A 12,185-nucleotide genomic window follows, 5' to 3' on the forward strand; every position below is an offset into this window, starting at 1 on the left:
CGACCCAACCACAGAGGAGGGAGGGGAGCCAAGAGAAGTAATCAGAGGTCAAAGGAGGAGCATGGTCGGGGCCCAATGCAGCGGGGGCTACAGAGCCTGGTCTTCCAACACGGTCCAACTCGGGGGGGGGGGGGGCTTGGTCGCCCACCCCACGAGCCTGAGAAGGTAAAAGAGGAACAGAATGTGACATAGGTACGAAAGGAAAAACATTCATTCATGAACGTGCCCCCATACCATCCATGGAGCCAAAATTAGAGGCAGGACACCCAACAAGAAGCTATCGCCGATCATGTCAGGGGTGCGTCATGAGTATATGACCCCACCTTCGCCACCTTAAGAACCATCAGTCCGTCAAGATCGGGTTCAGTGACGAAAGGAGGATTGACAAAAAAAAATGGTTCTCCTCGCTCTCTACGTTGGGTACTACAGTTCTTTGGACGCAAGAGTATGCCTCCTCGAGCACCCAGGCATCAAAATGGAAGAAGTCCAAAAGAATAACTAAAGCAAGCAAAAAGGTCAGCAGGAAACGACAAGCAGATAGAAGAGGGTGAGAAAAACTTAACACAAGGAAAAGGAAAAGCAATCTGGCACAATTGGAGAAGACAGCAGCAGGAGCACAAGGTCAAAAAAAAAAGACACAGGACCGTCCCATGGCGCATCACACTCCATCAGCCGACCACCAAGCCCCCTCACAGCGCCAACGGGCCGAATTGGGAGGGGGTTCCATAAATAAATTCACGATAAACAAAATTAAAGAACTGGGCGAGACTAACTTGAGCTGCCTCATCCCATTTAAGGCATTTACCTCAATAAACCTCGATGAAATCTCACTCATGTTAAAATGTTACTGAAAAATGACACCAAATAAAATTATTGTGGATAGTTACACACTTAGTTAAGCCATTGCTAAGTTTTCATATTTAATACTACTAACCAAATAAATTTTCTTACATGCTAGGTAACTATGATTAATCTTAAGTTTAATTAGGATAGAGTCGACTTTATACCATCTTTACAAATGTCTAAATTTATTCTTTAGTTTCACCCCCCTCCATACTCCCCTAAAGGATAACAGAACCTACACTTGCCCCATCCTGGGGGATGGGGGTGGGAGAGCGTGGAGAGAAAGGCCACCCACCACAATATATCAGGTAACACTGACGTTCCACGCTCACTGCCAACAACGGTTGTGTGGAATTTCAGCCTTCAGCACTATGTAAACATTCTAGCATCTTCGACGTCTTTAGAGATTAATAAAGATACACGCCACTAGCTATCTTTTCTGCCCATGCTGCCTCGGCGATAAATAATTGTCCTTTGGCACGAGGGGGCAGGAGGGCGGGGGGGGGGGGGGGGAAGGGAAGAGGGAAAGCCAGCCAGACTTCCCATAGATGAACTAGAGATAGTCTACAGGCTGGTTAGTGTCTCTTTGCTCGTGTCGTAACTCATTTGTCCAATCTGTTGCGACTGAGGGCATATGCAACAGAGGGTAGGGTGGGTACTCTTATAGGGGCGGTGGGCATGGCATGTGCAGGTTGTATTGATACCCATAATGACCTTGTCCCATCAATTGCATGTCGTATATGCTGACGGCAGGAGAGAAGTTAGTGGGCGCCATGTAGTGGGGCGTGGGTCCATGGTGTCCAGTCATGGAGGCGACCATACCGGATCTGTTGTAATGATTGGGCCCACTGTAATTGCTAGGGAAGTAGTGAAGAGCTTCTTGTAGGTGCTGAGGACTGGACACTCCCGACCCGTGTGACGACTGCTGATGACCCCCGCAGTGAAACTGGTTGGCTGGAGAGAAGGCGTTTAATTCGCTTGAAGGGGATGCGGTTGGCATAGACATAGCAGGTGATGCACACGGTGAACTGGGGCTCTTGTCGAATATTCCCTCGGATTTCTGCTTCTTATACTTCATCCGACGGTTCTGAAACCATACCATGATCTGCCGTTCAGACAGGCTGAGCGACGCCGCAATTTTTATCCGCCTTGCCCGACACGGGTAACTTTTGAAGCGGAACTCCTTCTCTAGTTCGACAAGCTGAGCTGAAGTGTAGACCGTGCGTGTTCTTCTAGCAGACCCACCCCCAGGCAGGGCAGCAGGGCTGGCGTTTAATCCTGCAGCAGTACTGCTGACTTCGTAATCTGTGGAGAAGCTAACATTAATGACTAATGCACAGCTTTGTTACAACCACTTTATGATGTGGTTCTCTGTCCTAGCACCTATTAAGGTGCTCCATTAAAACAATGCAAGAAACCATGAGTTTTAATTAATAATTAGAAACGCCGAACTAAAAACAGCATTTCCCAGGCAGTTAAGACCAACTTTAAGTCAACACTTCAATATTTGTTATTATTTAGGTTTTTTACTAGAAAACTGCCATCTTTGTTATTACCACTTTCGGTCTACTGTGCCTTTATTCATACAAGAATTTTCAATTATTTGCTCACAAATTATTCACCATTCAAGTCTTTACTTCATTGACAATGAACCGTGTTGTGGAGTCACCTTTATTGTTAAGCATTAAGTATATTTCCCACTCCCTGCTAACACATTCAGTTTGCACACTAGTGCTTTAAGAATTGTGCTGCAACTGCATCAGATAATCTAGCAAGGTTTGCCAAGTTGGTGTAACACCATAGTACTCTCCTATTTGTGCTTGCAGAGGGTCGAGCTTTTATTAAGTTCCCACCTCTCATCTGCAGTGTATAAATAGTTACAGAAGCCCTGTTTACACTAGACAATTTATTGAACCCAAGGTTAAGAGTAAAGATCCACCTACCATCAATTATTATAGTTACCAGCATCTGCCATTTAGTCCCACCTAAATTTATTATTAAAACTAGGTACTACAGTGGCTATAATATCCCTCTGGCGGTTGTTAAGGGGGCATGGGCATGGTTTCATAAAAGTTGTTCAATGTCAACCAATATTTTTTTACTAGTATATGAAAAGGGCTGCAATTGTTCCAAGTTTAAGTACTGCAGCGTAAATAGAAAAGACTTTTTTCAACGAATTTTACACATTTTCAAGTGTCAATAAACAAACACCTCTCAGATATAATCATTCTATAACACTTTTCCGACACATTAGCATATAAAGGATCCGGAGTTAAGGAGTTTCCAGAAAATCTTTAGTTTTCCCTAATAGTTTTCCCTAATACATATATTCAAAGTACCCCCCTAAAAAAATTACACAGTCATGTTTATTGGCATTATAAAATCAATAAATGAACTTGGGAAAAAAACGCTTACACGGGATTGTAGAGAAAGTATGTAAAGTGTAAGTTTCAAGCAAATTGTCCGATAAAAAAAAAAATTGAAAACTAAATTTTTAACTTTTTTGAATAGAACAATTTTTTTTAATATGCGCTATTGTGATAGCCGAGTCAAATTTGATTTCAGTTTTCACTTTTTTGATAATCATTTGACCATTTTGGAATAATTTTGACACCTTCACTATTTGTTTTCTCCATATTTATGCTATGATGCCGAGACTGGCCAGATGAAACCCTTTTCATATACAACGAGTCAGAAGTTTGAAATCTAACTAGTATTCAATTAATGCATTTTCTTTGCCATCTGGAGCCCTTGCCCCCAAGAGCCAAACTCAAAAACACAAGTGACAAATATACTTCGACGTATTTCACTTTTGTGGACGTACAGTGTTTTAGAAGTTTTACACCGTTTACGGCCTTCAGAAGAGGGGTTCATCCTTCCAGGGCTGGAAAGGGGGAGCGGGAGGGATTAATAAGCTTAAACTAACTCAAATACGTACTATTAACGTGCCACCAAGAAGTCTTTGGGGAAAAGTTCCAAGAGCGAGCAATAGACATAAAAGTGATTGTTCCAGTTCTTCCGAAAATAATGCTGTTTTGAGAACTGTCCACTCAGACTAATTTTGCCACGAGGGAGTTTATTAGGCAGTGCCACTCGTCCTGTGAGTGGATATACACCATAGTAGCATTTAGAAGACCCCCCCCCCCCCTTCAGCCTTAAGGAATAGGCACCCGCTGGGTTGTTCATCTTTACACTTACCTAGATTCAGCCGAGACTTTCTTTACGGTCAAGTGGTGGTGGAGACGACGACGAAAAATTAACATTTGTTAATTCCCTTTTAATTAACTTTTAATTCCCCCCCCCAACCCCCCCAGTCTTGCAAGTGCTAAATGGAGAGTTTAGAACCGCATCTATATTTGCCAAATAATGTTCTAACAACTCAACAATGTAGGGTTTATTATTCTCCACTTTGTAATATATAAAATATCCACAGTCCCGTAGATAGTGGTCAAGGCGGTGTCCGTCACTCCAGATGCTGCAACTAAACTGCTCAACTGTTTTCATTCCGAATCTCTGGATATTTCAATCCTAGACCGATACTCGCTATTACGGATTCTCTCCCGCGGCCACAACTCTTCGTCCATAATGACTGGCAATGCCAGCTGCAATCATGTTGTACCAGCGTACTGTCACCGATTTGCGACTATCCTCCTTTCCTCAGTTACCTCGGCACCGAGGTAAGGCCCTGAATAGCTCTAATTTTATAGTCTTTGGCATAATTAATATCGTCACCTTCAACAGCCAGAGGGAGTGTGGATGGTTCAAATTAGAGCGTTTTTAAAGGTATAGATGGGTAAAACACATGGGCGAAGTATACCATGACACTTTACACTTAAAGATGTCTGCGAGGTTCACACAATCTTAAACAGTGACTTAACAGCTTCCACCAAGATTTACCTCCCCTTCTCCCTCCAGTCTACTAATACCTCCAGCCACTCAGACACGATAAGCATCAATATAACACCTCACCGCGACCCTTCCTCCCCTTCGTGATCCATCTTAGTGCCTGAAAGCACTATCCCTCAAACAATGCAATGGGTGGTTACACTCAGGGTGGTCTCTAGGCGGTGTTTGTGGGGTGGAGGAGGCCCCTCCCTCCCACCCCACACATTTGGTAGGTAACAAGGCTGGGGGGGGGAGGGGTGGAGAGGTGAAGGCGACTGTTAGTAGTGGCGCACGGAAAAGTACTTTAGTACCGACTGGATGGGTAGCAAGAAGATTTAGTACTTAACCTTCCCCCCCTCCCCCCGTTCCCCCCGCAACCCCCACTATAATGGCTTTTGGGTACCGTTTCGTCTTTAGCAAGTTACTGATACCAGGCTCGGGAGGCAGGGATTCGAGTATTTAATGTATACTAGTGCATAATTTTTGTATTTTGGGGTAAACTAAATCTCACAAATTTTTCAAAGTGCTACTAGTTCAAAATATAAAATTATCCGATAGTCAGCGGAAAATTAAAATCAAGTAATTATCAATAGAAGGCACCAAACTAGGAAGGCTATGTAGCACCATCATATGTGCAGGATAATCAGAGGGCACTAAATATCACCAAAGATGCAATACGAGAACAGAAACGCACAAGGCGAACGAAATCAAAAGTAACCGAGTCACCAAGATTTCTATCAAGGGACAAGCAACCATGGGGGAAGGTCGGAAAACTAGACATGCTTGTCCTGGAAGTCAGGACATTCAACAAGGATATGCACGACCGAAAGAGGGACAATGCAATTTGGACACTAAGGAGGCAGGTAGCGCTCTGTTGAGCGTAAGTTAAATGGGTAACCTTGCCAGAGCCGTTTCCCATCGCCAGTTACAGTGGCAGGAGAAAGGCCACTGGGACACACGACTCCTAAGAGTACGCAGTTTGTTATCAATAACTGAAAACTAACAACTCTGCCAGTGGGCAAGGATGGAGGCATGAATAACTGGGTAAAAGTCTGACTCAGGAATACCTTAAAGGGAGATAGGACAAATGTGGATAGCTTCCTTAACTGCAGCATCCGCACGCTCATTTAAAGACACCAACATGGCTGGGAACTCGACAAAACACAACCGACTTAAATTTACTGGAGATAAGAAACAGCCAATGTTGAAAATCTATGATCACCGGGTGGACCGGGTTAAAGGACCCTAAAGACATTAGGGCACTATGAGAGTCTACCACCACTACAAAGGAGGATTGAGACCGGGAAAGCAGGAGACGAAGAGCATAAAGTTCTGCTGTGAAGATGGAAGAAGAGTCGAGAGAAGAATGTGTCGCCAGAGGAAGGCGACACATACAAAGTGTGGTCAGGAAAAAACCAGCATCCCACACCTTCAGCAGACTTAGACCCATCGGTGAAGATGGGAACGGAGTGGGAGTAAGAAAAGTACCCAAAGAAGAGGCATTTCAGAACTGTAGGAGGAGTAAAAGCTTTAGTGATGTGGGTCAGAAGTACAAAATTTGGGAAGGGGGACCCTCCATGGGGGGCAGGGATGGAACAATACGAGGAGAAACATTGGTAATACGAACCGAAAGAGTATCTTTTATGCGAGACAAACGGAAAGAAAGAGGAAGGTGGTGAAGAGGAACTACAGGTGGGGGTAAAAGTCAAAGCAAGATAGAGACGAGAGTGAGGATGCTGTAAGGATCGTGCAAGATAGCGAAGACTTTAACGAACACGGTGGTCCTGGAGAGAAAGCCAGTGTCAGCGTACAAGCCGAGGGTAGGCGTTTAACGAAAAGCACCAGAGCTGAAGCGCAACCCAGTATGGTGCAAAGGATCAAGATGGCGAAAAGTAGAAGCAGAAGAGTATGCAGGGCAACCATAATCTGGTATAGATAGGACGAGCGAGAATGCAAATAGAAGAGTGTGCACCTATTCGCTCCCCAAGAAGTATGGGACAAAACCAAGTAGGTTAAAGGCCTTAGAGCATTCAACACAGAGGTAAGAGACATGGGGCGACCAAGACAAACAAGTGTCAAAGATTAACCCCAAAAGCTTCGTGGAATCTTTGTACTCTAGGAGATGACCATGAGTGACAGAGGGACGAAGAACGACCCCACTTCCGAGTAAAAGTTATGGCACAAGTTTTAGTAGTAGAGAACTTTAAGCCATGATTGGTGGCCCAAGATGACACGGCATCAATCGCAAGTTGAAGCCGCTGTTGAAAGAGGCGCGAAACACCACCCCAACAGCAAAAAGTAAGATCGGCAACAAAGGGTGGAGAAGACGCCAGAACGAAGGGAGGAAAGAAGACCATTTAGGGCAACCAGAAAAAGTGTAGTACTCATAACACTACGTTGGGGTGGTGTTATGAGTACTATACCTTCATGAAGGTTATGAGTACCTTCATACTGCCGAAAAGATGCAGAGAGAGTGGTGCCGAGCCTGATTAAAGATACAAGACAGAAACCTTTGAAGGACGAGGGGGAAGATTACCATGGCAAAGGCCAAAAGAACGAAGTTGGGACTGAATATGGTATCTGCAATTCGTTTCGTAAGCCTTTTCCAGGTCAAAAAGGACAGCAACAACGGAGCTCTTCGCAGCAAAAGCAGTACGAAAATAGACCAAGTTTACCAGGACATCAGTCGTACTGCGGTACTTGCGAAAACCAAATTGAGTAGGAGAGAGTTGGTGATGTTCCAGGAATAACATCAGACTGACATTTACCATGCGCTCAAAGAACTTTCAAATAACTCTTGAGAGCAGTAGAGCGGAAGTCCTTAAGGATCGTACCGAGAGACCCTGGTTTCCGAATAGGGAGTACAAAGGCATCGAGCCAGTCCTCAGGGACGGACGATGACTCCCAGACCTGGTTATACAGACTAAATACCTAGACATGCATGGAGGGAGATGGCGAAGCATCTCATAATGAGCGTCATCCGAGCCCGCTGCCGTAAATTCACAGAGGGCCTGGGCAGACTGAAGTTCAGAAAGAGATAGGATCGTTATAGGGAAGGTGGAGACGAGTGTGGAAATCTAAATGACAAGATTCAAGAACAGGCATACGAAGAAGGAAGCATTGAGGAAGATGAGAACCAGAGCCAACGGAAGAAAAGTGGGAACCCAGTTCGGTCGCGAACTTCACTGGATCCACCACAAGAGTTCCACGGAGGTGGAGAACCGGCTTGATATCTGGAACGAACTTTCCCGCAATCTTGCAGATTTTCTGCAAGATTTCCAACTCATTGAGTTGGCGAGTTGGAACATTTTGAACAGTTGGAACACTCCTCGTGAGTTGGAACATTTCCAACTCACGTTTAGCTGTATGGATGTTCCTACAGGGCACAGCACTTTCCTTCCGAAACAAAAAAGAATCTGCCGTCTGCAGGCGGCGGCGTTTCTTCCAGGCTGCACACTTAGAGTGGACAGCCTGAGCACAGTCCGCATTCCACCAGGGTACGCACTTCCATGCGCCACAGGAGGAAAAGCGAGGAACAGACCGGAGGGCAGCGTTGAAGACTGTCATAAAGAAGTAGGGCGCGAGAAAGAGGCAGAGAAGAGAGGTCAGATAATTGCACGGAGGGAGAATAGGCTCCAGTCAGCCTTGGCAAACTGCCACCAAGGGAAGGACACGCGAGGGTGGAAAGAGAAAAAGGAAACTAGGAATGGGGAAGTGATCACTTATGGATGTCATCAAGAACGTGCCACGTGAAACCTAAGTAAAGGGACAACGTGCAGAGAGAAAGACCGAGAAAGGAAAGGGTGCGAGTTCGAGATTCCACACATGTGGGCTCACCAGAATTCAGAAGAGAGAAGAAGCGAGAACGAACGGTTCGAGAAGACTGCCTCGGGTGTTTGTCAGAATATTACCCCAGAGGCAATGTCGACAGTTTAAATCACCCAAAAGGAGCACCTGCTCTGGCAAGGAGCCCAGGTGGTGTTTAAGATCAGGAAAGGAAAGCAGGACTTTTTTTTGGGGGGGGGGGGAGAAGACCTGGAACAGACTACCATTTACATACAAAAACACAGGCAGCAGAACAATGGATAGGTGATGGAAGAAATAGGAGGACGAAGGGAATATCAGAACGAATTAAGAGAGCAGTAGACTTATGGGTCCCAGCAAGAACTGGGGGGGTAGAAAGGAATAACTACTTAAGTGACCAGGACGACCACCAAGCATTGGTTCCTGGAGAGAAACACAATGTGGCGAAAACTAATTAAAAGTGGGAGTTCATGGAAGTTCGCATAAAATTCACGAATATTCCACCCAAGAATAGACATTATCAAAGAGAAAGGACAGTAACAGAACAAGAAATAAAGGTAAAGAACAGTTTATTAAAGAATTTCAGAGTCAGGATCAGCAAAATCTGGGTTAGGGGGCCATAGGTACACTTACGGATAGAGGGAAGGGAGCGAGAGGACACCATAGGCGGACTGATGAGATCCGGAGGAAGAGGAGACAACCGAGAGGGGCAGGCAAAGACAGCTGGACGAGGGAGGGGCAGAAATCAGGGAGTGCACCTCGGCAAGGGCAGCAACCGAGAGGGAATCGGGGGTCGAAAGAAACCTCCATATTTGGGACCGGGGGTCCGACCACTGAAATGGGAGGGGGACGTAATGACAGTCAGAGGGAGGGGACTTCTTACCTGCTGGAGAGGAGCCAGGCTTACATTTCTGACTAAGAGACAGGCGTTCCAGTAACAACGTACCGGGCGACAGACTCCATGGTCTCAGCAGGAGATGAGGAACGAGAGCGAACACGAAGATTGCTTGGAGGATTATGGATATCAGCCTGGACAGACAGGTGGCGTGGAGGGTCAAGAGACTGGGGCGGTGGGGGGGGGGGGGGGAAAGTGAGGAGAGATGGGGAAGAAGACAAAAGAGATATGGTGGACTGGGTAGGATAGGGCAGGAACCCCCAGATGGAGAACCAGAAGGGAGACCTTCCAGGAAAGAAGGCAAAGAAATAGGGAAGGAGGTGGTGGGTGTGGTCGGGTTCAAGGCCTGGAAACGGTTGAGACTGGGGAAGGTGGGAAGGACGAGGAGAGGTAGAACGCAACACGCGAAAGGGACGAGACGAACTTCGCGTCTCTTCCGGAAAATAAGACATTATCAAGGTGCTTCAAGTTGAGGACGGCTTCCTGGAGTTTGTAGTGTATACACGAGCATGAGAAGGTAGGGTGGGCCTCACCGCAATTGAGGCAGCGAGCCTAGAGAGAAGTGCACTCTGACTTAGAATTTCTCATCCCCACACATGGAACAGAGACAGTACTTGTCCATTTGAGGACACCTCGCCGGAACTTCCAACAGTTATTGCAAAGGCTAGGAGGGGGAAATGTACTCTTGAACGGAACATCTGGCACCAGCAAGAATAATAGAGGGCGGAGGGACACGTTTACACGACCACGAGGGGGTCGAGTAAACGTGTCCACCTGGAGGACAGAATGGCCTTGGGCTTCGAGGATATGTCTAATATCCTCATAGCAATCTTTTAGGTCCCAAACACCAGTTGCAACATTGTGTTGGAGGAGAACAGTGCCAACATTGGCATTTAACCGAGCGTTTTTAGAGACCCGAACAGGGGTCTCTTCAATGCAGGACAAAGCTAAGGGATTAGCTGCATCCTGAGAAGGAGCAGCGACGACACGCGTACCGTAATTGGTGGAGTTAAAAGTAACAGAGGCATCCGAATCAACAAGGTTTTTATGGAGGGAGAAATGGTCAGGGGGAGTAAAATCCAGATGTTCTAGATAATGTATTTAGCCCACATAGCGGGACCAAATAAGGCGTTGTATTATTACAGGAAAGAATCGTGCGAGTGCGGCCGTGTCGGCGACAGCGTTGAGAACCACCCCCCTCCCCCCCCCCCCAAGAGAGAGAGGCGAGTAGTCACAATGAGAGACTGAGCCGTGCCAGAGGACGAGGTGGTCACCACTGGGGACTGAGAACTCTACCCTACTGCAGAGGAGGGAGGGGAGTAGTCAGGAGGGAGGAGCCCAGTGCAGCAGGGGTTATAGGGCCTGGTCGTCCAACACAGTTGGACTCCGAGGCTTGGTCGCCCACCCCACAAGTCTGAGAAGGTACAAGGAAAACATTATCCGACATGAAAAAGAGGAAAACGTTATTCACGAATGTGCCCCCACACCCACCATGGAGCCACAATTATAGACAGGACACCCAACAAGAAACTCTTGCCGATCTTGCCGGTATAGGTTTGTATATATTGAAGAGTATATACAAATACCCCTCCCCCCCCCCAGTAAACAGCTGGGTATAAGATGGCTTTAGTGAGCAGTGCGTCGGTCGAGTTTAACAGCGGTTGTTGACAACCTGACCAAATATATCAACTGGTGGCCAGGCGCGGCCGCCACCACTCCAGACCTGCTTCCTTCACCTAATTAACCCCCCCCCCCCTCCTCAATTTCTTCATCTACAGCCCTTATTATGATTTTTACGTTATGTTTACACCGCCTCTACGCATTTAGAAAAACTTTAAATTATATACATAGTGAAAAATACGACTTCTCAAGGACAATCGACAAGCTCTGCTGATCAAACTTTAAAAAAAGATAGTTACAACCTTATGTATACCCACCAACCTGTTGGCGGGTGGGTTACACGGGTGTATATCATTATTATTTATTCTGTCTACAGTTCCATACTAACTTACGGGGTTGGGTAGGATGGTCAGTACTACTCTTCAATATATACAAAGCTCCACCCAGGTAAAATGAGTATGAATTAAAGACTACTCAAAATTCCCAGCAAGAATATGCATGCAAGAATAATCAGACTTTCAACACATACATACACCCAAACATACACACATTAAAAACCTATACATATATATAACCTCTCTGACATTTAACGAAACAAAGCAAGACAAAATTGCATTAAACAAAACTCAAAACAAATAAACGGGAGATACCTGGAGAATAACCCATCCTGTCAGAGACCAAGGCTGAACTGAGGAGGAACAAGGCAACTAGAAAACATTACAACTAAGAACGTGGAGGGGGGGGGGACGGGGGGGATTTTTTTTATAAAGAAAACCAAAGAAGGAGAAACAAATATAACCTGACAGGCCTCTTCAACGTACTGTTACGGTGCCCTCTCCTATCTCTTTCGTTTGCCTGCTTTAAGAGTCATATCAGCTCTCCCTACTGATTCTCTGAGGTTCAGGGAGTCCAATGATATATGTGGCGACCAGACCGGCTGCCAGTAAAGGGAAGGAAGTTACATTATAAGTTGTAAATAAAGGGAAATTGGCACCCTGTTTTAAAATGAAAGAGTATCCCCTAATGCAGATATGACCTTTTGGAAGGGACACTGGCTGATCGCGGATTGGCCGACTTAGGTCGCGGGCGACAAATCAGGGCCCGCCATGACGTCACCGAGTGCCCCGGGCGGCGCCAA

The 12,185-nt window shown here is 46.1% G+C and overlaps 1 protein-coding gene across 1 annotated transcript; it reads right to left on the reverse strand.

Annotated features, from left to right (window-relative positions):
* Positions 1-979: 979 nt before the first annotated feature.
* On the reverse strand, positions 980-11,733 carry LOC123749721 (homeobox protein HOX3-like). Its single transcript, XM_069327549.1, has 2 exons — positions 11,698-11,733; positions 980-2,148 (listed from the first exon to the last, which is right to left on the reverse strand). Exons 1-2 carry the CDS (start codon positions 11,711-11,713, stop codon positions 1,505-1,507), a joined length of 660 nt encoding a protein of 219 aa, XP_069183650.1. The 5' UTR covers positions 11,714-11,733; the 3' UTR covers positions 980-1,504.
* Between the last annotated feature and the right edge of the window lie 452 nt (positions 11,734-12,185).

The sequence above is a fragment of the Procambarus clarkii genome, chromosome 19 (genome assembly GCF_040958095.1).
Source record: "Procambarus clarkii isolate CNS0578487 chromosome 19, FALCON_Pclarkii_2.0, whole genome shotgun sequence".
NCBI classification, from domain to species: Eukaryota; Metazoa; Arthropoda; class Malacostraca; order Decapoda; family Cambaridae; genus Procambarus; species Procambarus clarkii.